Below are 17,111 nucleotides of genomic sequence, written 5' to 3' on the forward strand. Positions count from 1 at the left end.
CACGCCGCGCAGCAGATCACTGAGCTGCCAGTCCGCGGGGCCCCAGGAGGCCCCCGAGAGCCACAGAGGAGGCGATGCATCCACACCACAGCGCTGATTCCTCCTGGCAGCCGAGACACGAGTCACAAATCACACGCCAGCAGATGGAGATGCAGCCATGATGACTTCCTGCCAAATTGCTACAGAGGAAGAGAAACAATCTGCATAAAAACTCTGCAAAACCTTAGAAAGTGTTTTTGGTCTAGTTACACTGAAAAAAGACAACAGAGCTCAAACTTTTAAAAATTCAGCTAATTTGCGAGATTTAATCAAATTAAGTTTGTCAAAGTTATTTAAGACACTTGATATTTTTACTTGGATAAACTTAATTTGATCACTTCTAACAGAGGTCCTCATGTTTTCCTTTTTTTCAGTGTAGCTCAGATATCATAACACATTTCAAATAAGACAAAACTAACTTACAGATAATATTTCAGGAATTATTCCTTTATATTGATGAAAAAGTTTCAGTTCCAATAGTAGATTATTTCACTGATAACATGGAAAAATATCTTGTTATAAAGGAATTTATTTGCCAGTGTAACTAGACGTTTTCATCAATATTAAGCAGACTGAAAACAAGCTGCTATGTCTTACTGACAAGTTGTTAGTTTTGTCTTATTTCAAACATAAGGAATTTGGGTAACATTTTATTTGAAGGGTTGTGCATAAGACTGACATGACACTGTCATAAACATGACATGACATCTGTCATGAACATCAATAAGTCTTAATGAATGTTTATGACTGTTGTCATGAAGTGTCATTCGGTCAATAATGACACTTTTAATGCAAAGTTGCTCTAAAAGTTGCATTAAAAGTCCATTAAAAATATCAATTTTGCATTAAATTATCAATTTACAAAATTATGCAAAGTTGGCATTTTTAATGGACTTTTAATGCAACTTTGCATTAAAAGTGTCATTATTGACACTTCATGACAACAGTCATAAACATTCATAAAGACTTATTGATGATCATGACAGTGTCATGTCATGTTTATGACAGTGTCATGTCATGTTTATGATGGTGTCATGTCATGTTTATGACAGTGTCATGTCATGTTTATGACAGTGTCATGTCAGGTTTATGACAGTGTCATGTCATGTTTATGACAGTGTCATGTCATGTTTGTCAGTGTCATGTCAGTCTTATGCTCAACCCTTCAAATAAAATGTTACTGAAATTTGCACTAGAAAATTCTTGGTAAGATTTTGTGTTTTTTCAGTGCAAAAGCAGCTTCACTCTGTCGCTCAATACTGAGCCAAATATTAGATATTAATTTAATATTAATAACATTCATTCTTTTTTTCGGTTAATTTACTATGATTTTAAAAACATTAACAGATAAAATCTCCAGATTAAGCTCATTATTCCAACAACATACCGGTTTTATTCCTTATTTGAAGTTTTTTTGCTTTTAGACGTCAAACAATAAATGTAATGTGATTAAATTAACTAAAAGTCTGTTTAAAGGACGATGCTGCCATCTAGTGGTAAGCAGCAGCTAAAGCCTCTAATATGAAGATGCAGGGTTTCTTTTCCACTCAAAATATCAAAAATCTCCTTCATGGAGCTAATTTTCTGCCAAAACGTTGCAAACAAATAACAGATTTTTATTTTTTTTTAATTTTTACAGAACTCCTTCCAAAAAACATCACTTTTGTTTGTTGTAATAAACTCCTGCCTGTTTTAGTTTGATAGATTAAATAATGTCACATTAATGGCAGAATTTTAAAAACAACATTCACAATACTTTCAACTTCATGACAAAATGTTTAAATGCTTCTGCAGTTGTTTACTCAGGATCAACCAATCAAAATGGACTTTAAACGTTTAACGTATCAAGGAATTAAAAATTGGGGCTGCACAGTGGTGCAGTTGGTAGAGCTGTTGCCTTGCAGCAAGAAGGTTCTGGGTTCGATTCCCGGCCCCGGTCTTTCTGCATGGAGTTTGCATGTTCTCCCTGTGCATGGTGGGTTTTCTCCGGGTACTCCGGTTTCCTCCCACAGTCCAAAAACATGACTGTCAGGTTAATTGGTCCATCTAAATTGCCCCTAGGTGTGAGTGTGTGTGTGCATGGTTGTGTGTCTCTGTGTTGCCCTGCGACAGACTGGCGACCTGTCCAGGGTGACCCCGCCTCTCGCCCGGAACGTTAGCTGGAGATGGGCACCAGCAACCCTCCTGACCCCACTGAGGGACAAGGGTGAAAGAAAATGGATGGATGAATGGAATTAAATCTTAGATGAAATGATTCAATTTCACAGCTGAAAACTGCAAAATAAAAAAATCCTTCTAAGCTGTACATTTTATTAATGACTATTTGAATTATTTCAATTCAATCGGGGTAAAAATATAGTTAGATGATCTTAAGAATAAAAAATAAATAATGGAAATAGTTTGGCTTTAGTCAGAAATCAGTGCAGATTTTATAAACTGTTGTGAAATATTCTGTAAACAAAGATTTTTTTAAAGGCATCAAATGAAGAAGTGAGAAACAAAAATATCTTTTTAATTGATTTTAATTTATTAAAACATAGTAACCCTTTTATAAACAAACTATTTCTATAGTAACTGTTAATTTAGCAAATCATAGTTTTTAGTTTGGATTCGGACATTAAAACACTGATGTTCGTTCATAAAGCTTTATAACAAAACACACTCAGCAGTTATTACTGACAGTGATTTACGGATGTGGAGCGAAACTGAAGAATCTGTTGAGTGAACATTTTCCTGCAGAGCGACAGGTTTCAATAAATACTGGAACATCAAACATAACATTTAGTTAAAATCAAAGCAGCTTCGCTCACGTTGGTGTGATGGAGACATAAAACGGTGTGCAGCGACTCCACAGACACGCTCTTACTTTAAATAGGCCGTTTCATTACTGAGCACAACAAACTGAATCTTCTGACATTTTTTCTTTTCCTGTAAAGAAACTCAAATTCTTTTATGATGAAACTGGAAAACATTTTTGGTTTGGGGGGCAGAAACGAGAGCTGGAACGATTAATCGATTATTTAAATAATCGTTATTGAAATAAATAATTGTGATTAATCTGTTATTGAGACAATTAATCATGATCAGTTGAATTGACTAATCACTATAAGTGATTGTTGGAATAATTGTGATTAAACTACCATTTAAATAAACAATTAACTGTTAATAAATTCTGATCAATGATTTATAATGATTAAACACTTTAAAAATTCTGCAGAATGTGGCAGTTTTACTATCCGATTAATCGTCAGAACAATCGATTAATCGATAACTAAAATAATCGTTGCAGTCGTAGTAGAAGCCCCTCAAAATATGTTCATGTTTTTACATTTCAACCAAAAACTACTAAGTATTTATTGAGATTTTGTGTTTTAGATCGATACAAAGAAAGACATAATTGTGAAACTTGTAAATATTTTTCACAAATAAAAGCCTGAGAAGAGCAACATGTGGTGTTCAGGTCATCCTGACATCCATAACTAAACTCTAGGCTGATAAAAGGATGAATAACATCAACTTTGGACATTTTTAATTTGTTTATTTGTAAAAATGTAACATTTTCCTTCTACTTCACAAACTATGGAGTACTTCCAGTGGATCCATCACAAAAAAATCCCAATAAACTGCAGTGAAGTTTGTGGCTGCAATGCGAGGAAATGAGTGAAATTTCCAGGTTTTCCTCCTAAAAACGGCTTGAGAAACGAAGGAATGTCATTTTCTGACGGTTTCTTCCAAACACAGATGGATGAAAAGCAGAGCAGCGGTTCTCCATCTGCATCCAGGGAGCAGCTGTAGTGGTAATGACTCAGGCTGGGGGCGGAGCAGCGTTTCAGTTCATCGTGATGATGATGATGATGATGATGATGCGTTGGCTAAGGGGCGCTAGCTGAGGAGGTCGGGCTGCAGGCCGACCCTCTGCAGGACGTCCTCCGGCATACACAGGACGGGATTCACCGGCTTGATCGCCTCGTCGCCGAGGAGCGAGAGGCCCGCCACACCAAACAGAGTGTGGAACGGATCCACCTGCAAGAGGAGGGGTCAAGAGGTCAAACCGCCGATGCACAATGAAATCCTTCAATGTTGATTATCAACAATGTCTTTCATTTTTTCAAGGTTTCAGCCGATTTTGATGGTTTGAGGAAACATAACATGCCCATCCAAACCCAAAATGGCTGTAAAATCTGTTAACTGGTGATTAACGTCACTGTGGAGGAGATTAGGACCAGTTCTGATCACATGACCAACAGATCAGCAATAAACTGTACCTGACTTTTCTACGAATAATCAAGCAAACACTAAATGAATGCTTTTGCATTTTAGACAATATTCATTTTCTTATTTAAAATGAATTTAGTTATTTACTTGAATTTTTGTATGCCTTTCTAATATTGTTTAAAAACATTTAAGTAGTTAAATAAAAAGATCTTCAAAATATGTCAATGTTCTTATTCAATTAATCAATTAATCGTCAGAATAACTGACAGAATAATCAATTATTAAAATAATCACTAGTTGCAGCCCAAGTATTTAGTAAAACTGAACTAATTTGGTGTCTAGTTGCTGTTTATTCATGATTTAGTAGATAAATCTTTTTCTGAAGTTAGTTTTACTCTTTTCAATTGAAAAACTGCATTTTGTGTTTATTCAGGTTATTTTATGTGACAACAAAGTAAAAATAAAGAAGAAACCTTTAAAGGGGCAATGCTTTCAAAAGGTGCTGTATAAAACAGGAACATAAATTGAGAGCGTGAAGCTTCAGCAGCAGCATCATCATCATCAGCAGCAGGAAGTCGTTTTCCTCACCATGTCTCCCGGCCGGTCGGCGAATCCTCCCGTCTCCTCGTCCTGGCAGGCCAGGATGAAGCGCTGCAGCTTGGCTTTGTCGATCCAGTGAATCCTGCCGATGATTTTCAGAGACGCCAGGACCCACCAAGAGTAGCAAACGTCTGGAAGCTGAGAGAGACGGAGGTTTGTCTGAACGACCAGCTGTGATCGCAAACATCTGAGCTGAAACTTCGCTACAGGAAATATCATTTTAGATCAACACGCCTCTTGACTGATGCAGAGAAAAAGTCGATAAAGAGAGTTAAGGTTCTTCAGTGGCTCCGTTTTTGGTCTTAAACAGGGAAAAATATTTTTAAGTTTGTTCATTTTTAACATTTTTTTTACTAATGTGAACTGAGAATAATACTGTAAGAGATGTTGAGGTATAAATGTTGGTTTCTGAACCAGATTTATAAATCTAGAATCCAGCAGCTTGTTGGAGTTTATCTACTTGGTTGGATCTGATTTGTTCAGTTTCTAGATTTTGGTTCATTTTTGGGTAAATTATTCCCACAGGTTTTTGACGCCGTGCAGCTGGGAGGATTTCTGCTCTTACTTTGTTACCATCAGACAGTTATAAAGTGTAACCATGGCAACAATGTAGTATCCTTAAAACTGGAAGCAGCTGACTAGCATCTTAAATAATAAACTGTACTTACAAATAAACATATTTTGCCTAAGATTAGATGAAAAAAGGGAAGATATCAAACAACACTGATAGTTTCATATTGACTTTGTTTTTAATAAAAAAAGGACAAGTTTCTGCATTTTCTGTTAATTTGATTCAAGATATCTGATTAATCCAAACTCAAAAACCTTAATAAACATTAAAGAACAACAACAAACCTGTAATAATCCCCTTTTTTAAATGTGCTCAGGTACATTTAAATGCCTTATTTTTGCCTTATGACTCTAACGAGCAGAGAAAGTTCATCTGAAGGGCACAAACCTTCTCGGGTCGCCCGTTGAGGCCTCCGGACGGCAGCTGCCTCTCGCAGAGCCACCAGCCCAGCAGGTCGGCGTTGAGCTGGTGCAGCTGACCGGTGAGCGACAGGAAACCGGTGCAGCAGTAAATCTGATGGACAAACACAGATAAATGGATTCATTCTGCGACCAACAGCCTCTCAGTTCTCACATTTTAATTTAAAGCATGTATCAGCAGAGACTTTGATTTGTTTTGGTTATAAAGGGCGAAGTTTTAAAAGTGTCCAGGTGTGAACTCACCTGACCCGCGTGAGACTCTGAGCCCGGCCTGCAGCCGAAACCTCCGTCGAAGTTCATGCAAGACAAGACGAACTCCACGGCTCGGTCAACGTTTATCGTGTCCATCTTTCCCTGAGCGAGGACGGAGACGGATCAGGACAAGCTAACGCTAACTAGCCTGTTCATGTTCAGCTGCCGTACAAAACTGCTAATTTATAAAGTTTCTGCTTCTTCTTTGGTCACACTTTAAATGTTCTGAACAAATTTAAATATCAAAGGTAACCTGAGCAAATACAAACTGTTGATAATAAATGATTTAGTTTAATAATTGATAAAAATGTAAACCTGAGAATTCATTGGTCAGATTTTTAACTGGTGGAAGAATTTAGACCGAAACACATGGAAGGTTTCTAAGCATGAAAAGTCAGTTTAGGTTGATGCCACATCTAGACTTTGACTAGGCCACTTCAAAACATTTGAATATTTTTCTTTTTAAGGATCCAGAGATGGATCAAACGTCACGGTTACATTGAAGCAGCTAAACAAGCCCAGAGCATCGTACAGCCACCACCATGTTTGACAGTATCTATGCAGAATGTAGTGATGTGTAAATGATTATGATTTAATTAAAACAATGTTTGGTGTGATTGGCTCATTTAATTCACGTTGGACGGATTAAATTTACAGATGGAAAGTAGCGAAAGCTAGATCTGGCGTTAAGCATTTCTTCCTTTAGTAAAGATTAATGTGTTTACACAGATAGTAAAAATTAATAAAATTAGATTTCAAGGTTGTTTTGCATAAAATGACAAAAAAAAATAAAAAAATTCTTTTTTTCAAAATGTATTCAGGTTTCCATTAATTATCAGAAAACATTTAAGTGTGAAACAAGACGGGATACGTTCACTGTACTTCATTTCAAGAAACAATTAACTGTTTAGTTTTTAGATGTTTATTTCTTTAAAAACAAAACAGCACTGACTGACAAATAGAGATTATTTTAATAAATACAGAACCTTCAAAACTTTACAATGCAGCTATTTTATATTTCCTGCATTAGTTGCTTCTAAACATGATTATGAAGATTTTTTTTTCTCAAAACTGGACCAAAATAAAACCAAACATACCAGCAATGCCAGCGTAGCAACAGCACAGAACGAAAACCGCGTGTCGATTTCTCCTGAAAAGACAGAAAAAGTCTTATAAATGTTGACCTTACAGTAAAATCCATGTAATAAAAACATTGACACTTTATTTACTGACATTTTTAATTCCAAACTTTAAAGGCAACATTACAGCTTTTTAGTTACTATTTTGCCTATTTTTCCCCATAAAAAGAAATAAAAACAAATAAGTGAACATTTTAAAAACACAAAAACCCTCACACAAAAACACATTTATTTGAAAATTGACACAATGACACAAAGCAGTAAAAGAAGCACTGAAGGAAATCCAGCAATTCAGATCGTTCACGTTTTCAAATTATAAGGTTATTATAAGGTTTACAAATTATAAGATTAAAATACGAGCTGATCATGATCTGAATAATAACTTATATTAGATATTTGTTACCCCATTTGTCTCCTGCAAACGAGCCGTCCTCCTGCTGAAGCCCCTTCACGTATTCCACCACTTTGTCCACATCGAGGGCGTCCAAACTGTCATACAGGCACAAGATCTGAGAGACAGAGACAGTCGGTCTGAACCAGGGGGGACAAACTGTTTACCCCCAAAAAACTGGCTAATTTAGATTACTGCTGGGACACAAAATGGATGAAAGAAGAAATAGTTTGTGATTTTTTCAGTTTTACTTTCTCAACATTAAACCATTTTTTATTAAATGTGTAAATCGATGAAGATCTAAAACATAAAAAGAGCTTCAAACTGTTGCCTTATTAAAAGAAAAACTGATAAGTTCCAAATTCTTAGGGTCATTAATTGCTTTCCATTTTGTTGGTCAAATCTTTACCATTCTTGACTTGTGATCAGGGGATGAGTAGTCATATTTTGGACACCTCTGATCTAAACTAAAAGAAAAACCTGATAAAACAGCTCTTTGTTACAACAAAATAATTACAGAGGATCCAAACAGATCAGCAAATATGATTAAGTTCAGAGTGAAAGTCCATCAGGATTCACCTGGACGGCGCTGAGGGTGTAGAGCAGGTGAGGGTCGTGTCCGATGCTGGCGCTGATGCCGCCACACTCGTGCTGACAGGCTTTGATGAAATCTACAATCTCCTGGCGGTTCATCCGGTGCAGCTGGTCCATCAGGTCCATCACCGTCAGCCCCCAGTAGATGCCGCTCATCCTCAGGTACTCCGACAGCGTGTACTCCTGGTTGGTTCAACAGAGTTAGTTCAACTGAAACATCAGAAGATCAGGCTTTGATCTGGCCTGATGAATGCCTGATCAGCCCAGGCATTGATCAGGTTAATAAGAGGTAGTTGTTGTTTTTCTTTCCCTAGTTTCGAACTAAATCAAGTTCATTTGTATAGATCAGTTTCTTTTCAGTAAAACACTTAGGAAACTTTAACAAAACCTGCAGGTGTGTGTCTGTATCTGGTGAATATTTGGTTAAAACATTTTTGTTTTTCATTCAGTGGGTAGAAAATACATCAATTTTACTCAAGAGTAGAAATGCTTTATAATAAAAATTATTCAAGTAGAAGTAAAAAATACAGTGTAGTAGAAACACTCCTAAATGTAATTTTTCCCCCCAAAAATTACTCAAATAAACGTGATTAAGTAAATGTAGCTAATTACTACCCAAGTCTGATCATTACATATCAAAAAGTTGGTAAATGTTTCATTTATTATGGTTCAAAAGCAACTCTAACCAGGTGGGGTTTTCACTTTGATTTAAAAGAACTGTGATTCAGCAGCTTTGCAGTTTTCTGGCAGTTTGTTCCAGGTTTGTGATGCATACAAGCTGAATAACTGCTTTATGTTTGGTTCTGGGGATCCCTATGTGATCTTAGATGTCATGAAAGTTGAAAACTAAGTTTTCTATGTTTGTGGATATTCCTGACTGATTAAAATAATAAATATCAACGTATATGAATGTGACTGACAACTTTCTGGGCAGTTTCCAGTTGTGGTCTGGGTGTAAACAGGTTTTACTCACATAGTCATCCTTCTTGGAGCCATAGGCTGCGATGTAATCTGCATGTTTGTCCAGCAGCAGAAAGCTGGGAGCGTCAGGCTTGATGATGACATCTTTTAGTTGAGCACTCTGACATAAAAACACAAAACAAGAACAGAGGGTTGTATCAGAGGATTCTGAAATCCAGGATAAGCGATAAACTCAGGCTTGACAATAGGGCCATCAGTTCATCCTGGTTTTATCTGTTTCACAAAGTCCAAACCAGGCTCAGGAGAAGCAGGTACGTTGAGTCAGGTGAAGGAGCATCCACAGATTTCTTCAACAATGAGATCGATCACAGATTCACTGAAGCTGCACTAGATAAATTGCGTACGCCAAACCATTCACCAAAAAAACAACATGTTTTAATTGAGGATTATGAAGAATTGAAGCACATCATACTCGATAAAAAAAACGGATGCAACAATAGCGGATCGATTGACTTGATTACAATGATACATTTATTTCTTTATCAGTCATTTCTCTAACCTCCTCACTGCAATGGTCTATTAAAGGCCTTTCTGTCAAACTGGAACAGTAGTCTTCAGAAACACAATTAACATGGTAACAAGAGTCCAAATGTTTCGTTTCAAAATGAACAATTTCTAACCTTAAAATGTTAAAGTAATGATAATAATTAATTGAATACCAAAATGAGTAAGTGGTATTGTAAAGCAAGATGCTTTTAAAAAGACCCAATCAGATAAGAAAACATTAGTTTCTGGCCGTTGACTGAACAGATAAAGTTCCAGAACCGGCTGTCATCCTGGACTGGAGCAGACCCACTTCACAGAATACATTACTATGGTAAATTTATGAGTTACTGATTTTGTGAAACCGAATTCAGGTTTAATTATGCCAAGGCATCCGAAAAATCCCGATTTAATCCGCTGTCCGCTAATGTGAAACATCCCTGCGCAAAGAGGCCACAGCATCACAAAGCACAGCATCTTAAAACACCAGGGCTTGTATAAAAGCATTAAAACGTCTCTTGTTGACTAGCCGCTAAATGCTAACACCGATGCTAGCTGCTATCAGAGTAACTATGAGGTTTACGGCAATGTTAATATAACATGTAAGCAGATTGATATTTTAATGTTATTTTTGTAAAACATAGCGTGTATGTTGAAAAATGATTACCATTATTGACACTATTAGCTTTGTAGCATGATCGTCCTTCCGTTCTTCTTCTCCTTCTTCTTCTTCTTCTTCTTCTCCTTCTTGGGATTACTAACGAAGGTCTTATCGCCACCTGCTGGATTTTTGTGAGATTGGCAGAGAAAAGCAAAAGTATATTTTTTTCCATTAAATTTGCATTATTTGGTCCTTTAATTTCATTATTGCTTTTCTTGAAAAGCTAAAACCCTTCCCTTTTCTTCACTGGCAGTTTTCTTTGTTTTCTTGGTTTATCCACAGTCTGGGAGAGGCAAAGATTCAATATTTACTGAAAAACATCATGGGAAATTATGGGTTACAATTAGAAACCTTTCAGGGGTTTAAAATATAAATATTATATTGAGCATAGATGAAAATAAATATGTGTATTTTAATACAGTGATATTACAGTGCTCAAATATAAACAATAATTAGTAATATAATAATAAAGGCATGATATTTTGTGGAAAGTAAGTAGTACTCATAAGTAAGTACTCATAGTAGGCTAAGCATCTGAAAATAATCATTTTTTTATTTTTACCTCAGAATTTGTCATTTAATGAGGGTGGTATTCTCCCTCATTCTGCTGTGTCTCTATGTGGCCATCATGAGCTACTATTGTGTAGCCCATGATGGAAATGCTCACAAAATCTGATAAAAATCCTAAAGTCTATGTAAGTGTACATTTCTATTACTGATTAACTGTTTTATAACTAACAAACTAGACACAAGAGGCACGCTAAACAACCCCCCACCAAACCCCCAACATATACACCAGTTAAGGTTATAGCCCAAGTCTGTAACTTCAAATTACAGCTCATAATCGCCTCCCATAGGCAGACAGTGTAGGTATATCATACATTTTCTGATTCATTAGAGTCTGTTGAGTATTTTAGTCATGAACTCTTGTGTCCCTGATGTCCCTGGATACCACTGGGATGAAATAAATTTATCTAGTTTGGTCAAAAGGTGTGGAAAAATGTGTATTATTGTTGGTTTAACGACCTCTAATGACCTCTGTGTTGGTCAGAGAGACTCAAAACCTGATTCAAATGAAAGCCAAGAGTGATACCAAATATTGCATTATAGACCTTTGACAAATGCCCATACCATGACCCTAAACAAGAGATACACGAGTCTCAAAAAACAAAATTTTTCCAAAGGGGTTGTTTACTTCATGAGATGATAACCATGACTCAGCTACCATTTTGGAAGGACTATCATACCAAAATATTAACTAGAGACATGTATCTTTTCAAAAAATATTGATAGACTTTGCCACCCTGAAATGGACAAAAAATGGTCTGGCCCATGGACTAAAAAGTTCCCATTTTCATGCAAATGTTTTTAAACAAAAACAACATATTACAAAAGCACAGATTTTTCATAAGCTTTTGGATAAGAACACAAATAACTTGGTTTGATGTTTGAAATGCTTTTATTGAATACTTTTATTGAATACTTTGATCAAGTACAGCATTCTTTCAGAGGACTGACCGTCAATAGAGTTACAGCATATCAAACATGTCAAATGTTACATGTTAAAGTTACACATTTGTTTCCTGCAGCCATAATATACAAAGAGAATCCTGTATTGAGAAAATCATTGGCCTAAACATAAACCTTGTTGCAATAATTAACAAAAAACATTTTGTTCATCCTGATTAACTGTCAACCCCTCATGTATAATAAGAAGGCGCTTTAAGACATTTGAAGATGGAAACATTCCTAAGTTGTTTTTCTGATATAAAAACCAAGATGTGATGCAACATTGATGATGTTGGAAAAAGTTTCACCTGTAGGACACCCCGAAAAAGAAAACAAAGTTTAGTTTATTCTCTCAGCCATATGTAGAAAGAAATTAGGCAACTATATTACATGTGGCAATATCTACAATTATTATTACAATAATTCTGAAAATGTGAATCCATCTCCCTTTATGTGGTGGTTGAAAATTAAGATCCACAAAGAAAACAACTTTGAAGTGGGATTAAACTGCAGAAACAAAGTTTAATGAATGGAATTTAACAGTGGGAAGTGTGATACAGAAGTAGGACTTGTCCTACAAAGGGTTGTTAGAATAAGTGATATTTTGCTGTTTTCACATGTTGTATTTGTTTGAAACCCCCCAAAATGACAAAAAGGTCCGACTTTACTGTGAAAACTAACCCATATAAAGTTACTTGCAAAATCATTCATACCATTTCCATGTTTTGTCATAGTACACCCACAAACATCAATATTTTTGTATTTCATTGGAATTTTTTTAAAAAGTAGAAAGAAAATTATGCATGATTCAAAGCATGATTTTTTTTTTCAAATAAAAACTAAAAAGTGCGGTGTGCAAAAGATTTCAGCCCCCTTTTCTCTGATTGACTTCAGAAGTTGTCTGATGACTAAATGGAGTCCAGCTGTGTGTGTTATCTAATCTCAGATGTTGGGTAAGAGAATCCTGAGGAGCAAACAGGATCATGAAGTTTAAGGAACACACCAGTCAGGTCAGGGAGAAAGTTGTGGAGAATATTTTAGCAGGTTTAAGCTAAAAAAAAAAATTCCTAAGCTTTGGACATCTCAGAGAGATGTCACCATCCAAAAGTGGAAAGAGAGTGGCTCCATTTCTCAACAATGCCCTTCTTTGTGTAGCTCCGTCAATCTTTTGTTTGTAAAGTCAAAGAAAGTGTGAGAAGAAGTGCATGGGGTGTGAATGGTCTCGGTGAATAACTTTCGAGTTCCTCATCAGGATTTAAAGACGCTGAACACGAAAGGAGAAAAGTCCCCTATCAAGGCGACTTTTAAACCTACCAAGACAAGACAAGACTGTCCACCTAAAGAGCTCTGATCAGAGATGTAGCCAAAAGACCCATGGTGACTCTGGTCCAACTGCAGAGATTCATAGCTCAGGTTGGGGAATCTGTCCACAGGACAACTAATAGTCATCATTGTTCAAATGTGACCTTTGTGGAAATGTGGCATAAAGTCATAGTTTAAAGGAAACCATAAAAAGTCCTGTTTGCAGTTTTCCAGAAGCCATGTTGGACAGCAAACATGTGGAAGAAGGAGCTTTGTTCAGAACAGATCAAAATTAAACGTTTTGATCAAAAGGCAAAACACTATGTGCAGCAGAGTACTAATAACTACTTTGAATCCACCATCCCCACTGTCAGATATGGTGGTGGCAGTATCATGCTCTGGGGGGTAACTCTCTTCAGCAGAGACAGGGAAGATGGTCAGAGTTGATGGGAAGATGGACGGAGCCAAATACAGGGAAGAAAACCTGTTGGCATCTACTCACCTTACAGCAGGACAGCAACCCTGAACATAAAGCCAGGGCTGCAATGGAATGGTTTTAAACAAAACATATTCATGTGTTAGAATGGCCCAGTCAAAGTCCAGACCTGAACCCAATCGAGAATCTGTGGCAAGACCTGAAAACTGCTGTTCTCAAACTTTCTCCAACTAATCTGACTGGGCTTTAGTTGTTTTGCAAAGAAGAATGGGCAAATATTTTTGTCACTAAAATATTGTCTCTAGCAAAGCTGCTAGAGACAAAACCTAAAGACCCGAAGCTGTAGTTACAGCAACCCCCCCCCCCCCCCCGACTCTGTGGAGTCAGGGGGTTGAAAACTTATTCATATCAGATTTTCAGTTTTTCATTTGTAAAAAATCTTTTGAATCATGTATAATTTTCTACTTTACAAATGTATAACAATTTGCTTTGTTTTTACTTTAAATTCCAATGAAATATGTCTGTGTTTGTAATATGGCAACATGTGGAAAAGCGAAAGGGGATTAAATACTTTTGTAAGTCACTGTATCCTGATACAAGAGTCATGTTGACTGTTTTCATGAAGCGTTTTGTCTCCTAAGACCTCAAATGTGACCGATTAAGAACCACTTAAAGTTCTGCTCTTTAATCAAGTTTTAGCTTTTCTTCACCATGTCAGGTTACAAAATATGATCCCATAAAGTATGGTAGTCTGAACACAAAGACAGCTTAAACCAGGGGAGTCAAAGTGCGGCCCGAGGGCCATTTGTGGCCCTTGGAGTGATTTTGTGTGGCTCCCAACTGCAATTCAGGAATGATACAGATTCAGCCTGTCCATCACAGGTGCAGATACAAACTTTTTATTTGTAATCAGAGTAAAATAATAATCTATTTTATTTCCTTACAATAGAATATGTTAAGTACAACACAAAGTATTTACCAAGCTTTTATAATCCGTTTAGACTTTTACTGAAAAAACTACTTTTGCTGTTCCTAAATCAGCTTTTATTTAATTTATTAAACTTGGCTAGATATGGCAAGTGTTTTGAAAGACAATAATGCAAATCTTTTTCTTGTAACAGGATAAATTTGCTCAATTAAACCCAAAATTATTTGATTTATTATTATTATTATTATTATTATTATTATTATTATTATTATTATTATTATTATTAGACAGAAAATGATGTGTCAAATCGTTCTAAAGTTCTAAAGTTTTGGATCTACAATGAATAACATTCCCTTTCTACAAAAAAAAAATCAAAGAATAAAATCTTTTGTTGCTTGCTTCCATTTTAATCTTTGCATTATTATTATTATTATTATTATTATTATTATTATTATTATTATTATTATTATTATTATTATTATTATTATTATTTTGACCTGTAAATACTTTTGACTTGAACATTTGGTTTAAACCATTTCCCTGGTTTAAGCTCTATTTCCATCCTCACCTTCTGCAGCAGGCTGGTCATATTTCTAGTCCCTCTGAAAACGAATCGTCACTGGAAAATAGACTCTGATTTCTCCGTCCTCGAAGGAGAGACCTGTAGAGGAGACAGATATGAGGACTCGGTTTTTCATCCACGGTTTTGAATCTGAACACATCTAGCAAAAATAAATACACTAATAAATTAAAAAATGTCACATTAAGAAAATTGTTTTATAAAAAAATTTAAAATATGAAAGATTCGTCAAAAACCTCTTAACATTTTTGAGCAGCTTTAACTGAAGACAATTTAATTCTATAATGTGTTCTTACATTTATTTTTATTAAATGTAATTACTTTGTCTGGATATATATGTCTTTGTTTAACAAAGTATTCCTCCTCAACCAGCATGGATGACGGAAAACAGAAATTAAAGTCCAAAAGGTTTAGACAATCTGAACTCACGTGCGAAGTCAACTCTGGCTTGAAAAAGTCCAAAGGGTCGGTTCACCAAGTTGATGTCACGGCCAACCGAACCCAGAGTGAGAGGAAAAGGCAGAACTGAAACTGAAGAGAAACAGAAATAAACACAACCCGATGTTATTTTGTTTCTAAACATTAAAGCTAAGCTCAATGTGGATCAGGATATTATTTTATTTATTATTTTCCTCTACAGCAAAATGAAAAGTATAAAGATGAGGTCCATCTGAACTCACCTGACAAGCCAACATTGAACTGAATATGTTCAGAGGTCAGATCCACCGGTTTGACGAACACATTAAGGAAACTGAGTGGGCCTGTTCCCAGAGGGAAACGTATCCCATTTCTCCAAAGTCTTAGCACTAGAAACATGAACAGAAGCTGAAGTTATTCTTTAATTTCAAAAGGTAATGTCATTTTATTTATATAACACATTTTCAGCAATAAGGCAGTTCAAAGTTAAAGATCAACTTTATCACCATTTATAGATCTGTGAGACTTTTATTACGATCATTTGTTGAAATCGTTTTTCTAATCATATCCAATATTTTTTCATCAACAACAAAGGAAGGTGAAAAAATAATTTATGTTAAAAGATTAGATAATCCGATCACCTCTAGGTGGCAGCTGATCAGTTCTGGGTGGCAGCTGATCAGTTCTGGGTGGCAGATGTTCAGTTCTGGGTGGCAGATGTTCAGTTCTGGGTGGCAGATGTTCAGTTCTGGGTGGCAGCTGATCAGTTCTGGGTGGCAGCTGATCAGTTCTGGGTGGCAGATGTTCAGTTCTGGGTGGCAGCTGATCAGTTCTGGGTGGCAGATGTTCAGTTCTGGGTGGCAGCTGATCAGTTCTGGGTGGCAGCTGATCAGTTCTGGGTGGCTCATCAGTTCTGGGTGGCTCATCAGTTCTGGGTGGCTCATCAGTTCTGGGTGGCAGATGTTCAGTTCTGTATAGAAACTGAGTAGGTCTGTATAGAAACTGAGTAGGTCTGTATAGAAACTGAGTAGGTCTGTATAGAAACTGAGTAGGTCTGTATAGAAACCGAGCAGCTATGGGTAGGAGCTTATAAGCTCTGGGTAGGCGCTGAGCAGCTCCACCTGTCAGCTCCCGCAATGTGGGGAATGCATTCCTGACTGTATTAATTAGACGGTGGTTCCCGTCTCCATTGAGGACTGAAAAGGAGAAAAAAACCCAAGTCAATCTTCAGTCAGCTTTGTTTTTCATTTTCTACATAAAGTATTTTGACATACTGATATTTATCTTTTTAAATTCTTACTTATATAATTTGTATATTTAATGTAATTTGATCATTTTTATTCCATTTTCATAACCTCGGATGAAAGCCATTTTAGCTTTCATTTCAATCAGGGAAGACAGTAGAAATGAATAAAACAAAAGATTAATTTTATTAAGCTAATTCTATATTTAATAATAATAATAGTTAATAATATTAATATATAAATTAATCATTTACTATTGTTGAGACGCTTTACCAAGGTCGAGAAAGAGTCACACGCTGTTAGACAAAGGGCCCATAGTAAAGAGTTACATGTTTGATTCTGTTAGACAC

General features: G+C 36.1%; 1 protein-coding gene and 1 long non-coding RNA gene across 2 annotated transcripts; both read right to left on the reverse strand.

Moving 5' to 3' along the window:
• Positions 1–2,545: 2,545 nt before the first annotated feature.
• Positions 2,546–10,455, reverse strand: rabggtb (Rab geranylgeranyltransferase subunit beta). The gene is made up of 9 exons (XM_081598481.1): positions 10,352–10,455; positions 9,194–9,301; positions 8,206–8,403; positions 7,639–7,744; positions 7,194–7,246; positions 6,088–6,198; positions 5,813–5,938; positions 4,843–4,992; positions 2,546–4,062 (listed from the first exon to the last, which is right to left on the reverse strand). The coding sequence occupies exons 1-9, from the start codon at positions 10,352–10,354 to the stop codon at positions 3,922–3,924; spliced, it is 996 nt and encodes a 331-aa protein (XP_081454607.1). The 5' UTR covers positions 10,355–10,455; the 3' UTR covers positions 2,546–3,921.
• Positions 10,456–15,008: 4,553 nt separating this feature from the next.
• Positions 15,009–16,731, reverse strand: LOC103479932 (uncharacterized). Its single transcript, XR_014084358.1, has 4 exons — positions 16,159–16,731; positions 15,781–15,906; positions 15,530–15,631; positions 15,009–15,181 (listed from the first exon to the last, which is right to left on the reverse strand). It is a non-coding gene; the product is annotated as an uncharacterized LOC103479932 (long non-coding RNA).
• Between the last annotated feature and the right edge of the window lie 380 nt (positions 16,732–17,111).

Source organism: Poecilia reticulata, chromosome 17, assembly GCF_904066995.2.
Source record: "Poecilia reticulata chromosome 17, P_reticulata-male-v2, whole genome shotgun sequence".
In the NCBI taxonomy this organism is placed as follows: Eukaryota; Metazoa; Chordata; class Actinopteri; order Cyprinodontiformes; family Poeciliidae; genus Poecilia; species Poecilia reticulata.

Excerpts from the sequence above, each read along its gene's own strand:
- rabggtb (XM_081598481.1), bottom strand. Across the intron at positions 8,404-9,193 it reads GCTCCAAGAAGGATGACTAT|GAGTACACGCTGTCGGAGTA; the intron begins GTGAGTAAAACC and ends TGAACCAACCAG. Across the intron at positions 4,063-4,842 it reads CCGACCGGCCGGGAGACATG|GTGGATCCGTTCCACACTCT; the intron begins GTGAGGAAAACG and ends CTCCTCTTGCAG.